General features: G+C 39.7%; 1 protein-coding gene across 1 annotated transcript in view; it reads right to left on the bottom strand.

Annotated features, from left to right (window-relative positions):
- Positions 1-20,202: 20,202 nt before the first annotated feature.
- Positions 20,203-24,747, bottom strand: part of LOC126418807 (solute carrier family 15 member 4-like) — a 65,370-nt gene continuing 60,825 nt past the window's right edge. The window contains exon 8 of the mRNA XM_050085744.1: positions 20,203-23,192. Within this exon, the coding sequence (XP_049941701.1) occupies positions 22,897-23,192 (296 nt within the window). The 3' untranslated portion in view covers positions 20,203-22,896. The remainder of the gene's footprint in view (positions 23,193-24,747) is intronic.

The following is a 24,747-nucleotide window of genomic DNA, read 5'->3' as shown; positions in this document are numbered from 1 at the left end:
AATAAACTGTACATTGATATTTCACCTTATTGCATTGTGTCAATCATTGTTGAAAATCACAGTTTTGTATAAGAATATACTTAAAAAATTGCAAGCACATGCCGGACTTACTTATGCTCTGTGTTCTTATTTAAGCTCAGCTTTCCAAACACTCACACAACACAAGAAGACTGGTTTGAAATGAAAAAGATTCTTATACAGGAAAAAAATTATAGCAACATCCAAAGCCTGTTTCCTGATGTTAAGAACTCGTGACTTAGCCTGTGCTGCTTTATATTAATGCTTGCTACCCTCGCATCCTACTTAAAGATTTAGATCCATGTAGTGAAGAATTTTTACTTTGACTCACACTCCATATCTATCTGGAAAAAGGACACTTCAGAAAGAGTTTAAACTATAAGACAGAATTACTGAACAGCACTTACTATCATTCAAAAAGCTAGAATAATCTTGTGTGCTTTTATGTGTCAGTCAGCAGTACTCAGTATTTTGCCTCCTGAAGTTGGCACTGGCTGGTAATTCCACCTCATAACGTAATGGTGTCTCAGCTGAATGTAGCCTCTGATACAGTTAACAAAGTGCCTGGCAGAGGGTTAAATGAACCACCTTCAGGCTATTTCTCTACCGTTACGCTATCAAACAGTGCACAGGAAAAATGATCACTTAAATCTTTCTGTGCCAGCTCTGATTTATCTTTATTTTATTGCAATAATCTTTTCTTCTTACATAAGTGGGCACCTGCAAAATATTTTTGCATTTAGAGAAGAAAGTTGGTAATCACAATTTCATCAAAGGATATCATCACAACAACAAAAAATCCTTTGTTTTAATGACTGTCACCACCAAATACCCATTGATTGGTGACACACACTGCCATTTTTTGGTGCAATACAAAATGAGCTGCACTTTTTTGAACTTTTTCAGTGTGTTCCGTTGGTACTATATGGTATGGATCCCATACTGCACAGTAATATTCTGGGAGAAGATAGACAAGTGTAGCATAGGTAATGTCTTTAGCAGATTCATTGCATCTTTTAAATATTGTGCCAATAAAACAGTCTTTGACCTGCCTTCCTCTCAACATTTTTTATTTGTAATCCCTAGGTCTTTAGTTGAACTGGTAGATTTTAGATTTGTGTAATGTATCATGTAATCAAAATTTAAGAGATTCATTTTAGTTCTTGTATGGATGATTTCACATTTCTATGATTTATGGGGTAACAAAAATTTAATGGATTCCTTTTAATACTCGTTTCACTGACATCATTATTTAGAGTCAATTGCCACTTTTTGCACCATACAAATATAATCATTTTGCAATTGGTTTTGATCTTCTGATGACTTTACTAGATGTTAAATGACAGCAATATCTGCAAACTTCCAGAGGGCTCTTCAGAGAGTCTCCTTAAATTGTTTATATAGATTAGGAGCAGAAGAGGACCAATAAAACTCTCTTGGGAAATACCAGATACTACTCATGTTCAATCAATGACTTTCTGTCAGTTACTGTGAACTGTGATCTTCCTGATAGGAAATCATGTATCCAGTCATACAACTTAGACAATACCCCATAGGCAAGCAATTTAATTAGAAGCCTTCTGAAAATCCAGAAATATGAAATAAATTTGAGATACCATGTTGACAGCACATATTACAACCTGTGCATAAAAGACCAGATGTGTTTCAGAAGATTGGTATTTTCTGAATCCCGGCAGACAGTGTGTCAATAAATTGTTTTCTCAGATGTAATTCATAATGTTCGAACACAGTGTATATTCCAAAATCCTTCTACAAATTGACGTCAATAATATGGGTCTATAATTCAGCGGATTACTCCCATTTCCTATCTTGAGTATTGGTGTGACCTTTGCAACTTTTCGTTCCTTGGGTATGGATCTTTTGTCATGTTAGCAGTTGTACGTGATAGTACAGAGTATTATATCGGCATTCTCTGAAAGGAAACTAATTGGGGTACAATCTGGACAATAAGACTTGACTTAATTAAGTGATATAAAATGCTTTGTTACACCAAGTATATCTACATCCATAAACCACTTAAGGCAAATGTCTGGATGGTTCCTTTGAAAGGACACAGCCACTTTTCTTCACCAATATGGGTTCATGCTTCATCTATAAAGAGCTTTTCATCAATGGTTAAACCTTAATTTTCCATCTGTTTTAAACACACCATTTTAATTTTAAATTATTGACTGTCCTTGCATACACTTTAGTTTAAATGAAACCAGAAGAGGAGGAGGCTGGGGTAAGGAGGGGGAGGGATAGTAGGGTAGGGGTGGGGGTCAGTGAAATGCTACTGCAGAGCACGCAGGGACGAGATGGAGAGAGGTTAGAGCAGCTAGGTTCATTTGGGAGGTTATATTGTGGTTTTTATTCTTTTCTTTTTCTCTGAACTCCAACAACCTCCCCTTTCCAGTCCTGTCGAGGGGCAGATTTTGCTTAATGTAGACCCATCTCCTGATAGTTTCCACTGGCATAAGTGCTATATGTGCCCTGCTAAATCTTCATCCAGATAGTTGCCCTTGCAATTACTGAAATGGCTACAGCTGCTCTTTAGGGACTTACTTGTTAGTCTGATAGCTCCATTGATCCCCCTCCCTTATCACTACAGCTATGATGCAGCCATCTGTTATCACCGAAACATGCAAGCCACTCCACTTCAGCAAGACCAATAGATCATGGAGGATTCTGTTTCGTTAACTTTCTTATACTGTTAATGAATCATGATGGCTTCTCCTTATCCTCATTATCTTCTATGGCATAAATGTATCTGGTATATGCATGCATTAATTCTGAATTTCAGCCATACATTGTCCACATCATTTTCTTGTCACCCTTGTTCATCAGAAATACATTTATACCATTCTTAGCTTTTGTTTAACGCTGATGATCAATGGTCCTATTATAGCATCTCTCCAAGTGCCTAACTCAGGCGCTCAATACAAATTTGTAATGAGGCAAAAGTCAATACAATAGTAAAACTCTTGCCATACACCTCCCAGTCAATATCAGTGACCACATTAATTATCCTTCCTTGCAATTCTCCCAGATTAAGTGACAGAGGAGGCAGGAATGATGACTGTGGTGGTATCTGCAGATCTGTGCTGACCTTTGCTGTCGATTTCCTTGGGTTACTGACAAACTATCCCAACATGCTGCATCTTCAGTGCTGATGGTCTTGGTCAGCCTGGTTTCTTACAAGGGAACCTCCCCATCCCACCCCCCTCAGATTTAGTTATAAGTTGGCACAGTGGATAGGCCTTGAAAAACTGAGCAAAAATCGATCGAGAAAACAGGAAGAAGTTGTGTGGAACTATGAAGAAAATAAGCAAAATATACAAACTGAGTAGTCCATGAGCAAGATAGACAACATCAAGGAGAATGTGAGCTCAGGAGCGCCGTAGTCTTGTGGTTAGCGTGAGTACCTGCAGAATGAGAGGTCCTTGGTTCAAGTCTTCCCTCGAGTGAAAATTTTACTTTCTTTATTTTCGCAAAGTTATGATCTGTCCGTTCGTTCATTGATGTCTCTGTTCACTGTAATAAGTTTAGTGTGTGTTTTGCGACCGCACCGCAAAACCGTGCGATTAGTAGATGAAAGGACGTGCCTCTCCAATGGGAACCGAAAACATTTGATCGCAAGGTCATAGGTCAACTGATTCCTCCACAGGAAAACACGTCTGATATATTCTATACAACACTGGTGATGGCATGTGTGTCGCATGACAAGAATATGTTGTCGACCCACCTAACTTGTACACTTAGCGAATGGGTAAAAAGACTCTTCTACCTTTCCCGATTTAGGTTTTCTTGTGGATGTGATAATCACTCCAAAAAAAATGATGAAATCATAAGAGTTTGTCACATAAACTGAAAATATAAAACTGAACTTTTCACTTGAGGGAAGGCTTGAACCTAGGACCTCTCGTTCCGTAGCTGCTCTTGCTAACCACGGGACCACAGTGCTCCTTGCGTCTCATTGTCCTTGATGTTGCCTATCTTCGCATGGACTACTCAGTTTGTATATTTTACTTATTTTTTTCATAGTTCCACACAACTTCTTCCTGTTTTCTCGATTGATCTGTGTTCAGTTTTTCAAGGCCTATCCACTGTGCCAACTTATAACTAAATCTGAGGGGGGTGCGATGGGGAGGTTTCCTTGTTAGCACCACATGAGAACCCAGTCTCATGAAATGTGTTGTACCACCCACAGATTGTTTAGTCTGTTGGATCTTTTACCTGATATCTTGTGCAAAATCGTCACTGAACTGTCACAACTGACACTTATTTAGCGAATTCAAAGAGACAAATGCTCACATGCTCTATTATACACTATGTTCTGATATGTTAGCCCCTAGTGGCATTCTCTGTAACTACACTTCAGTATTTATTATGAATTGAAACTTGGAGAAATTCTCTGCCGAGAGTCTTTACCACTGATATATATCATTTTTCGGTACGTCTTATATTTTTCATGCAACCATGTTCTGAAATCCCAGCAATATTTATGAATAACCAAGTAATGAATAAAGTGCTAACATGATTTAATGTCAACAGTTGCAGCTGTTCCACATCTGCTACTGGATGTCACCTTTCACCTTTTTCATACATTATGGTCTTAAGATATGCTCAACCATTTTAGTCCAGCAATTTTTTTTTTTTTTTTTTTTTTTTTTTTTTTTTTTTTTAAATATCAACTAGCTAGCTTCCATTGTGCCATCATCATTGGGCCACAGTCTCTATCATTTATGTTTTGAAATTCAGCAATAAACTTCCTTGATCCATCTACGATCTGTCTGCCCTCTTTGATGTAATTTTCTTTACCATCATATCACACCTTCCAATCTGTCCTTGTAATTTCCAACATGCCTCACTGAATAATACACAGTGTGTGAGTGGTTTTCACACCACAGGTTCATGTCTCAGACTCAGAAGTCCAAATTGGTACTACATATGGACTATAAACAGTCTTTTTCAGACAATCTCGAAGATGACAAAACATGAAGTTATGTACCGTAAGCACCACATTTCATCAGTCAAGGTGGCTTAGTGCAAAATAACTAACAACAGACGAAGAACTGTACAGTCATTCCTAGACTTCTTTAAATGTTAGTGTAGCCCAAGAGAGGAAACAGAAATAAACATAGTTAACAATGTGTATACCTCTGCTTATATTTTGAATGTAATGCCAGATGAGCTGTAAAAAGTCATTCGAGGCATGTATAAATGAAAGGGATCTGAAATGATGGCGTTTTAATACAAATGATGAAAAGCTTGTGTAAGGTAATAAAGAAGAAAGCTGTATACACAATTTCTGCTGAGGAAGACAGTTCCTCAAAACTGCAACACTGCTGTAATTATTTATCTTCACAAACAAGGAGACAGACAGGATGGGGTAAAAAGTATTTATCAGTATTTAGTTTGAAAAGTTGTGGTAAGGTCTTATGGGACCAAACTGCTAAGGTCATCAGCCCCTGAGCCTACACATAACTTAATCTAACTTAAACTAACTTACACTATGGACAACACACACACCCATGCCCGAGGGAGGACTTGAACCTTCGACAAGGGGAGCCGCACAGACCATGACAAGGTGCATCAGACCACATGGCTACCCCGCGCGGCTCAGTATTTATGCACAACATATATTCACTAAAAAGCCGTGTACAAGAGCATTAGATTTTAACCAGGCAAAGGAACAAGTTGCCTTTAGAAATGGATATAACACAACGGGTGTCTTTCTGGCAAGTTATGAACGAAATTACAGAACAGAGCCATGAGTATGAACATCACATTGTCTCAGATTAGTAGAGTTTGAGAAAGTTTTTTTACATAGTACATACAAAACTGTATACAGCCACTGACAAACAAGTAATTGATTGAGTCTATGTTATAATACTGAAATCAGTGCTACCACTTCCATTAGATTTTATGAGGATAGTGAGAAGTTAAGAGCTGATATAAGGATTAGACTGGGAGATTCTGTATTAGCAAACCAGTTCTCAGCAGTTTTGGAGGAAGTTTGTATATCTTTAAAATGGGAAAACCAAGGAGTATGGTTTAACGAATCATCTCTAAATCACCTTCATTTTGGTGATGACAATGTAATGTTCAACTAATATTGTTATATTGGTATTAAGCCAAGGTCCAAGGCATGTTTCTGTGGCTGATGTTTTGTCTTCTAATGCCAGAGACATCCTGACAGGCTAAAAGACACAATTAGTATTAAAAATTAAATAGTGTCGGAAGTTCCACGCAACTTTGCAGCATTAGAAAATTGCAGCGAAATGCAGGAAGATCTGCAGCGGATAGGCACTTGGTGCAGGGAGTGGCAACTGACCCTTAACATAAACAAATGTAATGTATTGCAAATACATAGAAAGAAGGATCCTTTATTGTATGATTATATGATAGTGGAACAAACACTGGTAGCAGTTACTTCCGTAAAATATCTGGGAGTATATGTACGGAACAATTTGAAGTGGAACGATCATATAAAATTAATTGTTGGTAAGGCGGGTGCCAGGTTGAGATTCAGTGGGAGAGTCCTTAGAAAATGTAGTCCATCAACAAAGGAGGTGGCTTACAAAACACTCGTTCGACCTATACTTGAGTATTTCTCATCAGTGTGGGATCCATACCAGGTCAGGTTGACAGAGGAGATAGAGAGATCCAAAGAAGAGCGGCACGTTTCATCACAGGGTTATTTGGTAAGCGTGATAGCGTTACGGAGGAGTTTAGCAAACTCAAGTGGCAGACTCTGCAAGAGAGGCACTCTGCATTGCGGTGTAGCTTGCTGTCCAGGTTTCAAGAGGGTGCGTTTCTGGATGAGGTATCGAATATATTGCTTCCCCCTACTTATACCTCCCAAGGAGATCACGAATGTAAAATTAGAGAGACTCGAGTGCGTACGGAGGCTTTTCGGCAGTCATTCTTCCCGGGAACCATACGTGACTGGAACAACAAAGGGAGGTAATGACAGTGGCACGTAAAGTGCCCTCCACCACGCACCGTTGGGTGGCTTGCAGAGTATAAATGTAGATGTAGATGTAGACTTAGCAGGCCAAACTGTTTGTCCATAATTGCACAACTGTCAGGAATTGAGTGGAAGAAGTTAATAAACCCAGTAGTCCTGAAAATTGTGATAAAACAAAAATAATGCATGATGAACACATTGAAAAGAAAATGGTACAAGTTAATGGTGAGGTCATGGAAGCAGTGGATGAGGTTTTGTATGTAGCGCAATTGAAGATAAATGGATGGACAGGAGGACAAATAAACCGAAGAGTAAAAATGGCCTTGAGCACTTTTGGTACACGAAATAGGGTTTTCAATACTAAGCTTCCAATGCATTCAAAAGAAAGCTTACAATTTGTGTGTATTATAATTTTTTACTTATGACAATAAAACACATACTTTTAATGAAAACCTATTAAAAAATGAAATGCTACTTAGGAAGCAATGGGAAGATACGTATTGGGAATTACCAGGAGGGACAATGTAGCAAATAAATGGATGTAAATGGACACACACACACACACACACACACACACACACACACACACACACACACACACACACACACACATGCACGCCATGGAATGATATATTTTCTATAAGATGAAATGCTGAGTACAGATGTAGGTGAAGCTCTTTGCTGGATCCCATGAGATAAGAAAAGATTGAGACAAGTGACATTAGCAAATTGCTGAAGGCAGGAAAAATTGAAAATTCTGGTGGTGCCATTACACACCAGTGGAAGTCAAGTATAAGATGATGATGATGATGATAATGAATATTTTTTAAATAATTAAAGTCTGTATGGCTACTTGTTTGCAGAATTTTTTATATCTAAATCATTGGTAATCTAATGATTGAATGCTTTTGGATAGGGGTAAATACGTTAGACCCAATAATAAACAACGTGATTTATTTTTCTGGCAGTCACCACATGCAATATCAATATGAATTAGTTTCCAAGGAGATGAGATTTTTTTTTTTTTTTTTTTACCTTTGGTGGTGTCATCAGTCGCCTGGCTAGTTTGATACAGCCTGCCACGAATTCCTTGCCTGTGCCAAACGAGGCCCTTTTTAAAGTCCAGGTCACATGTCCTATCTATACACATTGTGTGTGTGGTATTGATAGCTATGATGCCATGGCGTAGGTGCAAATTCTTAAGTTGGCATGACGACACACCGACGAAAGCGCCCTCTAGCTGGTGCTGTGGAGCTCTACGAGCTCCACTCCAGATTCAGCACTTTTGATCAAGAGCAGACGGCCGGAACACTTCGCTTCATATAGAGACTTTGCTCTACTTACGACGGGTCTAAGGCTTCGCACCTACGTACAAAGTTATGTGTGCCTCTGTATATATTCCTGCACCAGTAAACCACTTTTACTGACTTGCAGTACCGACGTGTTTTACCTCACCTGCTCCTACTCACTTCCTTCATTCGGCCAACGTTTCAATTTTCAGGAGCAGACACACGCGCCACCTTCCAGGCGGGATACAAAAGTGTGTCTTTAAAGCAGTGCTTTCTATTGTGTTTTCATCCTCAGGCTGTGAGCATTAATGATTCTTTCACCTTTCAGGGGCATTTCCGCACGCCGAGGGCAAGAACGTCCCTCAAACCTTGATAAGCTCCTCAGCTCTCTTTGACAAGGCTGTTATCAGAATAATGGTGACTTCTTATATGAGAAGTCTTCAGCTGCCATTGCTGGGATGCGGAATTCCTATGGCCATGACAGTCTGGGTTAAGCAAATACGCTGATAGCCATAAGATTATCATCATCTGCTTAATAGTCTACCGGTCCACCTTTAGAACACAATACAGCTGCAATTCAGCACAGCACAGATGGCACACGTCTCTGGCGTTTCCAGAGGTATGTGGCACCAAGTGTCTATGTGCAGGTCATACAGTACCTAGAAATTATGAGTTGGAGGTTTGAGGATGTGGAGGTTGTATCCGATAGGTCCCAGAGGTGTTCTGTTGCGCATAGATCAGGCTAATTGAAGAGCCAAGGCTTCAACATATGTTCACTGTCACATTGCTAAAACCACTTTAATATGATTCTGGCCTCATGAAATGGACAATTATACTAACGAAAGATGCAATGATTCTCAGGGAAGACATTAAGCACAAACGGATATAGGTGGTCCGCAATAATGTTCACGTGGTCCACAGTGATCATGGTGGCCTTGACTACTATCAACAGGCAACACACAAGCCCAGGTGAATGTGCCCCACAGCGTAATATTTGTTCAAATGGCCTGCACCTGTGGTGTGATACACAATCCGGTTTCGATGATACAATACACAGTGCAGATGCAACTAACAATGTCATTGGGCAACATGGCCATACCTATGGATATCTTCTGCAGAGCCCCTTGTTCAACAAAGTGCTCTCAACAGTGTGCACTGAACAGTGTGTTCTGGAACATTTGTGCCTGCACCAACATTTTACTCTATCATCAGATTGCCACTGTCTAGCCTGCTTTACACAGTGGGCAAGGCTCTGACCTCCACATTCTGTGACGAAGCCCGGATGTTCGACATGTTGCTGGCGACCCACGATTTTGTTGTCTGTTGACCACTTTCTATAAATGTTCATGACAGGAGCACACAAACAGATAAATGTGTTCAATGGTTCCGAGATGCTCATTCTTGGGTGCCAGGACATAGCTATTGCACTTTGGCAAAGTTGCCCTTTTTTGTGACACCAAATTGCCACTGCCAGCATCCTACCACTGATGCTACTATTTATTTTAATGAACTATTAATTAATGTATTTAATTCTTTTTTTACAAGGATCTGGTTTTTATTTCTATTTTTTTTTAACTTCAAGTGAGGCAAGCCAATGCTGAAACTGACTGAGGTTCATCTGCTGTGTAATATATTGGCTGCTGTGGCACCTGTTGTGTAGGCCAAAGATGTTAAAAGATCAAGCTACACACTGCCGTATAGACACTATTCCTGTTTTCTTTTCTAACGATTATCGGTATCTGTTTTTCTGAACTGGAGAAAGTTGTCACAAAAATAACAACACTTGTTAATTTGCTCAGTTGAGCAAAGTGTAACATCAGTTTTACCAAAAATATATTACACATTAGCGAAAGAAAATCTTGGCTATTTTTGCAGTAGAGATGAAAAAGACATTGAAACGAATTCTTTTTCCGCATTCACTGTCTTTTCTCAGAAAGGCCAGAAACAAACACCCCCCCCCCCCCCCCCCGCCTCAAAAAAAAAAAAAAAAAAAAAAAAAAAAAAACCAGAACCAGTGGATTTCCCCATTTGCAGCCTTATTCCTCATTTCTCTCTTCTCTGCTGATATTCTTTTCTCGCCACATCACACGACCACAGTGCCACAAGGTGGCATTTGGTCTTGCAGTGGGCAGTGTCCATAATGTTTTGTTCATCAGTGTAGCTTCTAACCACAGCCCTAGTTCCCTCTTATCTGCATTTAAAAAAAGAACTTGTCTACAATAGAATGTTCATCCAGTTGTTTACTTCCTCTCAGTTTGTTTTCCTTAAATAATTGTTCAAAATGTTCAAATGTGTGTGAATTCCTAAGGAACAAAACTGCTGAGGTCATCGGTCACTACACTTACACAATACTTAAAACTAATTTATGCTAAGAACAACACACACACCCATGCCCAAGGGAGGACACAAACCTCTAGCGGGAGGGGCCGCGCAGTCCATGACATGGCACCCCAAACCGTGTGGCCACTACATGTGGCTCTTAAAGAATTATGTGCTAAGAAACCGAAATATAACTTGACAAATGAAATTCTGGCAGAGATAAGCAAGGAAAGATATCTTATGAGCATTCTCTATTGAGGATAAGTAATTGTGTGGATCACAAAATTCAAATGGGAAAATTAAAATGAATGGCATTAATGGCATCCATTTTGCACATAAGAGGTTTTATGTTCTTGTCCGAGAAAGAAGAGTCATTAAGTAACATCACGGATGCATGTGAGGTAAATTCAAATAGTATTAGCAAGGGTTTTTTAAAAACAGATTTCAATTTTGCAGAAAGATTAACCAAAATATTTCTTAAATAATATATGGCTTGCATTAATATTATCGTGTAGAAGAAGGCTTAACTAGATGAATGACGAAAATGAACTTCACTTAACAAAGGTTTATTCAGTACTTGCACATACAAGATTGCGGGGCGAACTGCCTACGGCCAGAACACATACAGTATATATACAGCTACAGAACATTCTAGTACAATGATTTCTGATGTTGGTGGATACTTCTAGAATGTACTTGAACCAAATATAGAAATTAAAATTTTACAGTTCAATTGAGTTTTGAACTCACGACCCTCCATGCAACAGTCTAGTATCATAATCACTACACCACGGTGACTGTGCTACTCAGCTTCTTCTGCTACTTTGCCCCCTCCTTAAGAGAACAGCGTCTTGGTGTTACGTCCTAGTCCGGGAATGAGTCATCGGTCCTGCATACTCCGACTCCCAATGACTGATGCTAGCCCTGGTGGTGATCTTCTTAAAACTTCTTTTGCTGCTATGCTCTTCATCACCTTTCCGCTTTTTGCCTGTCGCTAGAGCTTCAAATTTACCCTGGGTTGCAGGATCCTTATAGGGCTTCATTCGAACGACGTGGACCATATCTCTGATCTTTCGTCGTCTTGAGTCAGGATCAAAATCTTCAACTTCATAAGTAACATCACATAACTGTCTTACAACCTTATAAGGTCCAAAGTAGCGCCTAAGGAGCTTTTCAGAGAGACCAACCTTCCAAACAGGAGTTGAAGATCCAGACGAGGTCACCAGGCTCGTAGACAACAGGGCGGTGGCTCATGTCATGCCTCTGGCGATCGGTTTCTTGAGCCTGAAGCATGCGGAGTCAAGCTAACTGCCAAGCTTCCTCAGCTCCGGTTAACAACTGGCCGGTGTAGTCATCGTCCACATCATCAGGATGTAACAGAAACACTGTGTCCATCGCCGTAGTCGCCTCACACCCATGCACCAGGAAAAATGGCATAAATCCTGTAGTATTTTGTTTGGCGGTGTTGTAGGCAAACATCATGAAAGGTAGCACCTCATCTCAGTTGCTCTGCGCAACATTGACCAACATTAATAGCATGTTGCCCAAGGCCTTATTAAGGTGTTCAGCAACCCCATTAGTTTGTGGATGGTAGACACTCTTCATGTGATGAGTAATGTTGCACTGACAATTTATCTCTGTCACAAGATTCGATTGAAAAACTTTTCCTCGATCCGTGATTAACGACCTTGGGGCACCGTGTTTTAATATAATGTCTTCCACGATGAATTTAGCTGCCTCGGATGCTTTAACCATTTTCATGGCTTTTGTAATGTCATAGTGTGTCAGATAACCAGTCAAACAATAATCCATCTATTGCCACTAGTAGACATTGGAAATCATCCAAGGAGAATCCCAACATGTTGGAAAGGCATTTCAACTGGTGAAATTGGTTTGAGTCAGCCAGGTGGTTTCTGAGGAACAGTGCGACACATAGTGACGGACACTCCTAAATAAACCTGGCCAGAAAAATCTCTTGCGGATTCTATCGTATGTCTTAATAAATCCTAGCTGTCCGGCCTCAGGTGTGTCATGGAATTTCTGTGGAACATCTAAGCACATGTGTTTAGGAAACACTGGTAGACACCTCTTTCCAAATGGATCAAAGCTTTCCTTGCAAAGTAATCCATTAACTACCTTAAATTGTCCTTTCACATCCTCTGAACAACTTAAGGCAAGCATAATTTGAGATATCTTGACGTCCTGCTTCTGCTCAGCAGGGAGGTCCTGGAGTGCAGCTAGACAGTCACTATCTTCATCAAAGTCTTGATGGTCTTGCACTTGGTGTTTTCTTCCACTTTTGTACACTATAGTAATGTCATACTCTTGAAGACGTAGTGCCCACATGGTGGGTCGTCCTGTTGGATCCGTAAGGTCTGTCAACCAACGAAGTGAATGATGGTCTGTAACAACTGTGAATGGCCTTCCATAGAGATACTGTCGAAATTTGCACGTGGCCCAGATCACACATTCTCCATCTGTAGTTGAGTAGTTTCTCTCGGCTTTTGTAAGAGTCCTAGAAGCATAGGCTATAACCTTCTCTTTTCCATCCAAAATTTGCACCAGAGCAGTACCAATCCCATACCATTGGCACCTGTGTGTAGTTCTGTAGGTGGCTCTTATCATACAGACCAAGTACAGGGTCAGTTGTCAGAGCTTCTTGCAGCACATCGAAAGAATCTTGTTGAGCACCACCCCAGATAAATTTAGCTTGTAAGAACTCTTGGAGTGGCCTGGCTTTGATACAAAAGTCTTTGATAAAATGATGGTAATGCGAACATAATCCGAGGAAGCTTCTCACATCTGTAATACTTTTAGAAATAGGAAATTCCACTATAGGTCTCACCTTTTCTGGGTCTGGCCGCAAACCTTCGTTTGACACAAGGTGTCCAAGCATTTTGATTTCTTCTGCTCCAAAGAAAGACGTTCTTGGATTAAGTTTCAGTCCGCCTTGTTGGAGACACTTAAGAACAGCCCTCTGTCTTTTTATATGTTCATCAAATGTCTCCGACAACACTATATGTCATCTAAATAACAAAGACACATTGTCCACTTCAGGTGACGTAGAAGATTATCCATCATCCATTCGAAAGTTGCTTGTGCATTACACAAACCAAACGGCATTACCTTAAACCCATACAGGCCCTTAGGGGTGATGAATGCAGTTTTCTCATGATCAGCCTCATCTCCTTCGATTTGCCAGTATCCCGAGTACATGCCCATGGTTGAGAAAAACTTTGCCCCCTTCAGACAATCTAGTGTATCATCAGTTCTTGGAAGAGGGTAAACGTCCTTTTTAGATATCATATTAAGCTTCCTGTAATCAACACAAAAGCGCCAACTGCCATCCTTCTTCCTGACAAGGACCACTGGTGATGACCATGGGCTCTGTGAAGGCTGAATGCTGTCATTGTTCATCATTTTCTCTACCTTGTCACGAATTATTCGACATTCTGTTGCTGACACACGGTATGCTTTCTGGCTTATTGGTTGATGGTCTCCAGTGCTAATCCACAGCTTCACCATTGATTTTTCCAATTTGCTCTTCACCTGTCAATTGAAGCATTCAGAGAACTCTTGAAGAATGGCAGGTAGCTGCTTCTGTTGTTCCTTTGTGAGATCTGGTGGTGGTCGAGCTAGAGGATCTTGTCTCATAGTGGTAATGTTAATTTCGTCCACAGTCTCAACATGGGAGGTTTCTATGATGCTCAGCTGTTCTTCGATTAACGGCTCAGTGTTTGCTACGCACATGCATCCTGGAACGATCTGCAGTTCTCGGCAACAGTTAACTATCCACAATTCACCGAATCCGTTCTCAAATGAGATGACAGAGGCTGGGATGATGAAGTTATTCTTCAGTAGTATGCTTTTCTTACATTCCACGACAAGATCCATGGATTGATGCACGGCATGATATGTGACAGTTACCTTTCTAGTGCTGACTGCAGGAATGATCACTTCATCCAGTACACACAGTCTCCACACACTTGGATGCGCAACTTCCTGTCCACAGTATCTCATCTCATCTAGCATGATCTTCGAGTGACCACAATCTATAATTGTCCGAGAAGCTTTCAAAAAGTCCCATCCAAGAATGACGTCATGACTACACTCTTGTAGGGTGATGAATTCTAAGGGCTGTGTATGGCCACCTATACCCACACGAATGGTACATCTTCCTGTAGGTTTTACATATTTCCCATTAGCCGCCTTCAGCAGAGATGTTTTGTTGTCGACGAACATGGTTTTCTGCAACTGGTGATGGTACTTTTCCAAAATGACTGAATATGATGCTCCAGAGTCCACAAGAGCTTGGGCTGGTTGGCCATCCATGAGGATATCAGTGTAGTTGCCTATCATTTTTGTAGTAATTAACGGTGGAGGATTTTTCTCTCTGGTGGCCTCACCTCCAAGGAAGATCGCACCCTTTAGTTTTCCATGTTGCGGCGGCTAGGTGATCAGCTGTAGCTTCTAAACGGTGAGGGAGACCTCGATCGGCATGTTGGGGAGCGTCCCCTCCAGCGGCTAGCTTGCAGCGATAGAGACCTACATCGTACTACACCCACATCTTCTTGTTCATCTTCATCATCCCAGAGTTGGCATTGGCTAAGATCAGTCTGCTGCCTTCTGGCATGGGTGTCATCAAATATGTGCCGCCTTTCTTGACAATAGCGCACCACATGTCCCGGTCGTCCACAGTGGAAACATACTGGTTGGCTGTCCTGGGTCCTCCAGACATCAGTCTTCCTTGGGGCCCAAACAGGTTCCTCGTGCAGCATTGTAGGAACATAACTCCACCTGGGTCTCAACTTTTTCACCATTCTAAAGGGAAATGAGAGCAAAGAGATTGGGTTCAATATCTGTTCCCCTTCCTCCCTTATGACCTGTTGGAGTGTCTCGTTTTTTTGCGCGCTGTGCAATCCAAATGCTTTCTGAACTTCCTCTCTCACTATCTGACAAAGAACACTTGTGAAATCAGTTTCTTCCTTCATCACAGACATTGATACGACATTTGGAAGCTGTTCAAACTTCTTGCATGTAATTCTTTTTTGATGCATTGTCTCGATATTCTGGCACCATTTTATGGAGTCGTCTGCTGTCAAAACCTCCTTCATGAATAGGGCTTGATACATATCCTCAGCAATACCCTTCATGAGATGTGCAACCTTATCTTCCTACTTCATTCTAGGATCCACTATTTTACACAGCTCCAAGACGTCTTGAATGTAGGATGCTGTAGTTTCTCCTGGACGCTGTGCCCTGTCCTTTAATGTATCTTCAGCCTTGCACTTCTGTCACTGAAATACTTGCGCAGTTCCGCCTGGAATACTTCCCAGCTTGTGAACTTCTCCTCGTTGTTCTCATACCATTGCTTGGCAGTGCCCTCCAAGTAGAGAAATATGTTAGCTAAACACACGGTGTCATCCCATTTGTTAAATTTGGCCATACGCTCATATACCTTCAGCCACCTGTTTGAATCTTGGCCATCGTCACTAGAGGAGGTCTCATGTGGTGACACACCGTTGCTGTCATCATAATGTCCTCTTCCTCTTCTGTCTCCAACAGATTGTGATCTGTTGAATATGGCTCGAACTCTGGCTTCTCGCCACGTGGTCTAATGGGGGCCACAGTGTCGTCAATAACGTGCGCTATCACAAGTTCCAATACCCAGCGTCTCCACCAGAATAATGTCACGTACAAGGTGTAACTAGATGAATGACGAACACTAACTTCACTTAACGAAAGTTTATTCAGCACTTGCACATACAAGAACATGGAGCGAACTGCCTCCAGCCAGAACACATACAGTATATATACAGCTACAGAACATTCCAGTACAGTGATTCTTGACATTTGTGGATACTTCTAGAATGTACTCGAACTGAATATAGAAATTAAAACTGTACAGCAACAGTTTAATATCATAACCACTATACCATGATGTTATTCAACTTTTTCTGCAACATTATCAGTGGTAAGATATGTATATTTTACACAGAAAACGAAAACTTACAGTGCAGTGATTGTCCAGGTGATTCACACTATTACAGCTGGCCACAGTTTTCTTGAAGATATTGTGGAGTCAAGTGACTTCTTTGACACAGTGCCTGAGGCCTGTGGAGTAACAGATAGGCACCAAATGAAGTTGGACATTCTAGCTCTCAGGGAACAGCACATTTTCTGCACTGTCAAACCGAATGGTGTTTAGCTGCACAGTGCATAGTGGTCATGGACTCCTGGTTAACATTTGCTGGTGTTGTTGTGATATTCAAGTGATTCCCACATAGGAACAATTCTTTCCAGATTTGTACTACAGCATACGGCTGAATGTGCTCGTGCTTGTGTCATGAGGAAGTAACAGCCACATTCAGCAAGCAGTGCTGCACTACGGCAGCGGTGAGAGGGCACATTCGTGTGATGCTTGTTGGGTCACCTTGGAATTCGATGGTGATGTGATGATGGGACCCAGGTTTGGAGACTGTTTTATGGTGTGTTGTTGTCACGTATTACTGAAATTTACTCTATATGCTTGTGCATTTTAATCTCAAGATTATTGCTGTCCTGATAACTAACATGAATAGTAATTATTTCTGCTTGCTTCAGGCTGACCAAGGATTACAGTGGTTTGTCCGAGCTGATTTTAAAAATAGTGTGGCACTTGTCCTTTTCAGTATTATTGATTTTTTAATTTATCCGAGGCACCATGTAAAGTTGTGGTCTATGATCTGTACTGCTATGGAAAATGTAAAGCTCATCATGTAAACGTAAGGTTCGTGTTAAGGCTGAGGTTTCACTATGTTTTTCAAGGAGATATTTGAAGTGCCTTGTATGTCTCACTGGGCCTTAGAATGATTTATTGGAACTATTGCACCTCACCTTAAAACACTGATGTTGTGGTTTCTTTTTTTTTGGATGAGATTTAAAAAGTTCCTGTCATGAATCAACCACTACCGTCAGTCTCTTGCTTGTGCATAATCTCCCATCAGCCTGTGTCTAAAGTATGCATGTTTCGGGAAATGGACTGCGTTATGCCCAACAATACACTACGAAGTTCGTTTGTGTTGTAGCAAAAGCAGATGTCAGGAGCCCCTCTGGTTATTAAGCGATGTTCAGCATTCATGGTATGTATGACACAAAGGGTGCTGTCATTTTGACAGATAAAGTTGCCTTTCAGCCAGCCTATAATTTTTTATAAACTTCATTATTGCTCTACTGAAAGGTTTTGTATTTATTAATGGAATTGAACAGGCTCACCTAAAGTTTTTGCAGCTTCACATAAAGTTTTATACTTCTTGTTTTAAAACTTGTGTTGGCATTCTACTGTAATTAACATTTGGTGAAATTGTTGGGTCACTGTGGGGGTTCTCTGAGTTTTGGTAATACACAGTGTACATAAAGTCCGGGGACACTTTCAATTATTTACTACACAAGAACCAAACATTGTACAGATATCATACATACGTCAGTTTTAAGAAAAACCCTGAAAGTTTTTTTTTTCCATGTATACCGCCACAGCGTAGTTTGGTAATTTGCCGATAGTCAGCGCTAGTTGCAAACATTGCGAGTTCAGGTGTGGAGCAAGTTTTCTGTGTGTTGGAGTTCAACAAAAACAAGTGTGCTACAGCTTTTCAATGGATGTTTAGAACCAAGTATGGTATGAAGCCACCAACAAGAAAGGCTATTTACCATTGACACAACAAATTTGTTATGACTGGTTACTTGTGCCCAGCAAAGAGAAGCAGATGTCCCAGTGTGACTGGGTTGCTTGAGTCCAGCAAAGAGAAGCAGATGTCCCAGTGTGAGTGAAGTGAATGTTGAGCACCTACAAGAGACATTTGTGGCCTCCCCTATCACCACATCTCACTCTGTGTGACTTTTTTCTATGAGGACACATTAAAGATTTGGTGTATGTACCGCCTCTACCAAGTGATGTAGCAGAGCTCTGGGAGAGAATACGGGAAGTGACTGCCACAGTCAATGACGTCATGCTGGGACGGGTATGGCATGAATTCAGTTACCATATTGACATCTGGTGGGTCACTCATGGTTCATATATCGAATGTTTGTAAAAAAAAACTTTCAGAGTTTCTCTTCCAAATGCAATATTTAGATTAAAGTTCAGTCTTGATCACGTTATGTCTGTTTTAATGAGTAACCGGTTTCGGTTTTTTCTATAAAACCATCATCAGACCCATTGGCTCGCTTGGGTTGGTAGGTGGAGCTCTCCTCGCTGCTGTGCAGTCAACTGCTTTTCAATGGATGTTTAGAACCAAGTATGGTATGAAGCCACCAACAAGAAAGGCTATTTACCATTGACACAACAAATTCGTTATGACTGGTTACTTGTGCCCAGCAAAGAGAAGCAGATGTCCCAGTGTGACTGGGTTGCTTGAGTCCAGCAAAGACAAGCAGATGTCCCAGTTGACTGCACAGCAGCGAGGAGAGCTCCACCTACCAACCCAAGGGAGCCAATGGGTCTGATGATGGTTTTGTAGAAAAAACCGAAACCGGTTACTCATTAAAACAGACATAACGTGATCAAGACTGAACTTTAATCTAAATATAACAATTAATTGATCACTGAATTCCAAAAAAAAATGTTTACCAAAATTGTGCAAATGCAATATGTATGACATCTGTACAATGTTTAGTTCTTGTGCAATAAATAATTGAAAGTGTTCCTGGACTTAACGTACACCCTGTATATACATTGTCACAGATATTGGCCAGTATCTGCGAGCTGTACTGTTACAATGATGTTATAAACTTCTTGGCTTAATATTTTGTGAGTAACATTTTCAATTCTGAAGAATATACAAATAAGTGTTAATTTCAGAATGACTAAACTACTTTATATGAACACAAATACCTTTGGTCGTACTCTGGTCCTAACACCCGAATCGTCCACGATAATTTGGGTAGGGAGCTTAGAAATTAACTAACGGGACACCATAAATGGAAAACTATGAGCACAGACTACCACTTATCTAAAGGACAAAATAGTATGTGGTGATATGTACACATAAATTATGAGGCAGAATTGATGACCATCACTTATATTCAGGTGGCAAGATACTGCACACTGCCAACACATACATATAAAAATACAAGTAATGACACAAAACTATAGTTTTGAAAGCTAGGTGCGTTTAACTTCCCCTTTTATTTGTCTCTAGCAACACTACTCATTCATCTCCTGAAATTTAAGTACTGGTCAACAATATAAGAAAATTTTGGATTGCTACTCACTGTAAAGGTGACACATACCAGTCCGAGCTGTCAGGGATGGTGGTCACGTATGCATGAGGTTGGCTTACTTGTATGAGAGTGAGTGAGTGAGTGAAAGAGTGTGTTTCCTTTTCTGAAAAACGCGTTGACCAAAAGCTAAATATGTAACAATCTTTTCGTTGTGCGTTTCTGCAAATGAATGTGTCATCTTTAGGCTGACTATCAATCTATATACTTCCCTATATTGTTGACATTCCAACCAGGAGTTTCCATTATTTAAGTACTGGGTATTACTTGTGTATCATTATTTAAATATTCAATCATAATGTTAAAAAGACAGGCATAACATTCAATGAAATTACACAAATTTTAACAAGCAAGGAGCTTTCTCAAAATTTATTTGATGCCACTGTCAATACAGGCAGAAAAACAATATCTGTTTTATGTAACTTACATGATAATGAAAATAAAGTAAAAAAAGTTACAAAGGTGCTTTTCAATACAGAACAGTGGAGGTTTCTCATTATAAAACATACAATATTCAGTAAGTTCAATCACAAAAAGAACTCATTTCATTGTACAGTATAGAAGCCTTATTTTACCATGGCACAATAACGACTAGTTTTATCACAGTCATGAGCTACTCTACACTAGCTCTATTTTAACAGAAGCTCAAGATGAGTTGCATAAAAGTTCAGTCCATAAGCTTCAAGAAAATTTAAGCAATAATTGATGTATGGATTAACCATTAGGTCTCTCAGGTTAAAATTCCACATCACCAACAATAAAAGAAAGATTCAAAGGAAATAATAAAGCCTGTGAAAACATTTTGTAATTCCTATAAAGACACATACTTTAAATATCAATACCAACTGTGAAACAAGGTATTATATTTAACAAAATAACAATGGCTAAGATTTGTCTCTTAACACATAGCAAAAGTAACAGTAGTCATGAGAAACATTTTCCTCCGTTTAAAGGGGATAAATGAGTCTCACAATGTATAATATCCGCTCACGTCAGATCAAGGGTCAACATGCAGTAACAAACAAGGATTGACAGCACAACAGGAGTAATTGATTGAGTATTAAGGTTTCAGCATTTGTTCTTTCTTTACCTAATAAATGCTCAACTACCACTTTTTATAGGAAAAATAAACTTTCCTTGGTTTGTTAACACTTCATTTTCTTTTACTACTATTTTTTTGCAATAACCGAATGCACTAAAACAGGATATTATTTCCCCATACACCCATCTGAACAGCAAACAGCCAAAGTCACAGGATATAAGAAATGAGCAGTCAAGGCAGAAAGTCTTATGAATAATGCATTTCACAAGTTATTACAACAGCAAAAGTTCATAAAAATGTGAGAACCTAAACTTTATTCAACAGCAGTGCACCACATATACCAAGATAAATTAGATAATTATTTGATTTTAGGGCAAATCAGTTAATAAGAATAACTTAGTTTTAGATTGCACAACCAGGAGCTGTTAAGTAAGACTTACAACTTAATCTACACATGCTAGAAATAGTGTGCTTCATTCGCTGAAAGCTGTTATCATCTCTCCTATTGTTTGCACTAAGTTACATAATTAAATTTCAGTGTTTCATCATATTTAGCCAAATAAATTTAAACGCAATATTACTCTGCAATAAGATCAAATTGCCAATCAAATACTTGTTACATCTGCAAGACTTCACTTGGGATACTGAATAATTACTACTCACAAAATAGTCTAAGCAGCTTTATGTGACTTATCTATCTGTAGAACACATTCTGAACTTCTAAATTTATAGCAACCTACTGCTTTGTGGGGATTCCTTCTCATTACCTACTCTTTTCTAAGAATCTCTACGATTCACATCTTAAATGGCACCTGGTTTACTTACTGACCTTTCAACTCAGTCAAAAATCACCCAAATTTTTTCCACACAGTTAATTGGATAAATTTCAATTTTCAAATGTTATCATGCATATATCTGTGATTTATATATGTTGACTTCTGAGCGTTTGATGTTTGAAGAGGAATGTAGTACACACAATGTCACTTATGGTTTGACAATTTGAATTACATTCTGTCTGCCCATTACTGGATACTTTTCTGCATGTATTAAAAAATGTGGTGTGGAATTTCGAGACTTAAATTTACTGTTGGCTCAAGCAACTGGGATGTCAACAATCAAAACTGTTTCTAATGCATTAAAAAAATCTTAGACGAGCACCAAATAAGACCAGGTGTATGTCAAAGTAAAATATTGGTCCTAAAACACTGACACGCATATATCAGTCTTAATTATTCACAAATATACAAGAATGTCTATAAAATTAAACAAATTATTACAGAAAATGTGGTAAGATATTTCTATAGCAGTAGCAGAAGCCTACATCATAGAAGGGGAGCAAAATCTTGCTTCTAAATTCTTTTTAAGATCAAGTTTCAAAGAGAGATAACATACATAATTAAGGGACAAGGAATGTGCATTACAACAAAACATTCATTATTGGAGAAATAAAACTGTCCAGCATAAAGCATAAAGAACAATTTTCTTAGGTACATTTCAATACAAACACTTCATTTTTTTCTTTAACAATTTATACATTGCAATAAATTAACCATCAAAGAGCCCATAAAAACATGAAATTTTGATTAATAAACGAAAGTTTATGGTAAACTTATTGCATAGCCCTTCTCAAGGAAAGTTTGTCATTCTCTGTCAGACTGAGAGATCATTCTGAGACCAGACAAAAGCTTTTTATTATTTTTGTGGCTCAAGTATTGTAAAATATGGTTTTTAGACTTTATGTGACTATGTTGCAGATAACAGTTTATTGCTATTAACAGTCTTTATGCCCATGTATTCCTTGAGATTTGTGCGAGATTATCTGATTTTTTAGCAATTAAATGCTCCAATACAAGCTTCATATTCTGACGAATGGCTTCAAAGCAGCATGAATGTGGTCCACAGCAGGATTGTTCAACTTTTTATTACTCCATAGGAGTACATTAGAAATGCAGCAAGTGTACTGTACTCTATACTCTGAACAAGTCTTCCGTTCACGACACTTAAGGTGGTGGACTGTAAATTGAGCTTCCGCTGCCAGAATCAGAACTGTGTCTGGACCTAACTATAAGCCACACCACATATGCAGTTAATGCCACACCCTGGATACCAGCCAACAGGAAGAAGTAATAATCGAGGTGGCCTTGGAAATGTTGTGCATCCTGGCGGATCCAGACTGGAGAGAGAGCTGAGATGAGAGCTGTTCCCAGGAGAGAATTCACTCCTTCCGTTGCAGAGAACAAGCCCATGGCAACACCTTGCAGTGGCCGTGGAGCTGCTGAATAGGCGAACTCGAGACCTAATGAATCATTATAATATCAGTTACTTTTATTTTATGATAAAACGGAGAAACTTGCAAAGCATTAACTACATATTATGGGGCTATGAGGCAGGTGAAATGAACATATTTTATTTGAAACAAAGGGCAATTCAAAATGAGTATAGTGATTACAAACAGCTATAACTATTTAATGCATAGTGGTACATCAACGAGTTGCAGAGATTTTAAAAGAAAATTCACACTTTTGACCACTGTGCAAGTGCTGTGATTCTGAAGTTGAAGCAGAAGCACGTACAGCGTAAGTGAAAAAGTGTGAATTCCTTCATATTAAGGTTTTTTTTTGGAGGGGGGGGGGGGGGGGGGGGCGGGGAGAGGAGGGGTCATCAGCCTTCTGACTGGTTTGATACGGCCCCCGAATTCCTCTCCTGTGCCAACCTCTTCATCTCAGAGTACCACTTGCAACCTACATCTTCAATTGAAAGATAGGAGATGAGGTACTGGCAGAACTGAAGCTGTGAGGACAGGTCGTGAGTCATGGTTGGGTAGCTCAGATGGTAGAGCACTTGCCTGTGTAAGACAAAGGTCCTGAGTTCGAGTCTCGGTCCTGTCCACAGTTTTAATCTGCCAAGAAGTTTCATATCAGCGCACACACTGCTGAAGAGTGAAAATCTCATTCTACGTCCTCAATTATTTGCTGGATGTAGTCCAATCCCTGTCATCCTCTATAGTGTCTGCTCTCCACAGCTCCCTCTAGTATCATGGAAGTCATTCCCTAATGCCTTAACAGATGTCCTATCATCCTGTCCCTTCTCCTTTTCACCGTTTTCCACATACTCCTATCCTCCATGATTCTGCACAGAACCTCCTCATTCCTTACCTGATCAGCCCACCTACTTTTCAAATTTCATCTGTAGCACCATATCTCAAATGCTTTGATTCTCCTCTGTTTCAGTTTTCCTACAGTCAACTACCATACAATGCTGTGCTCCAAACGTATATTCTCAGATATTTATTCCGCAAAGTAAGGCCTATGTTTGATACCAGAAGACTCCTCTTGCCCTTTTTGCCTGTGCTAGTCTGCTTTTGATGTCCACCTTGCTTCACCCGTCATTGGTTATTTTGCTGCCTAGGCAGTAGAATTTCTCAACTTCGTCTACTTCATAACCACCAATCCTGATGTTAAGTTTCTTGCTGTTACCATTTCTGCTGCTTCTCATTACTTTCATTTTTCTTCAATTTACTCTCAATCCATATTCTGTACTCATTAGATTGTTCATTCCATTCAGCAGATCATGTAATTCTTCTTCACTTTCTCTCAGGGCAGCAATGTCATCAGCAAATCACATCACTGATATACTTTTTAATCTCAGCTCTTAGTTCTTGGTCGTCCACTCTTATTATCCATCTTGGCTCTTGTAGATATTGTATATTAACCACCTCTCCCTGTAGCTTAGACCTATTTTTCTCAAAATTTCAAACATCTTGCACCATTTTACCTTGTCAAACGCTTTTTTCAGGTCGACAAATCCTATGAACATGTCTTGAGTTTTCTTTAGTCTTGCTTCCGTTATCA

The sequence above is a fragment of the Schistocerca serialis genome, chromosome 9 (genome assembly GCF_023864345.2).
Source record: "Schistocerca serialis cubense isolate TAMUIC-IGC-003099 chromosome 9, iqSchSeri2.2, whole genome shotgun sequence".
Lineage (NCBI taxonomy): Eukaryota > Metazoa > Arthropoda > Insecta > Orthoptera > Acrididae > Schistocerca > Schistocerca serialis.
The sequence above is the reverse complement of the archived record's forward strand: the minus strand, read 5'-3'. Positions and strand labels throughout refer to the sequence as shown.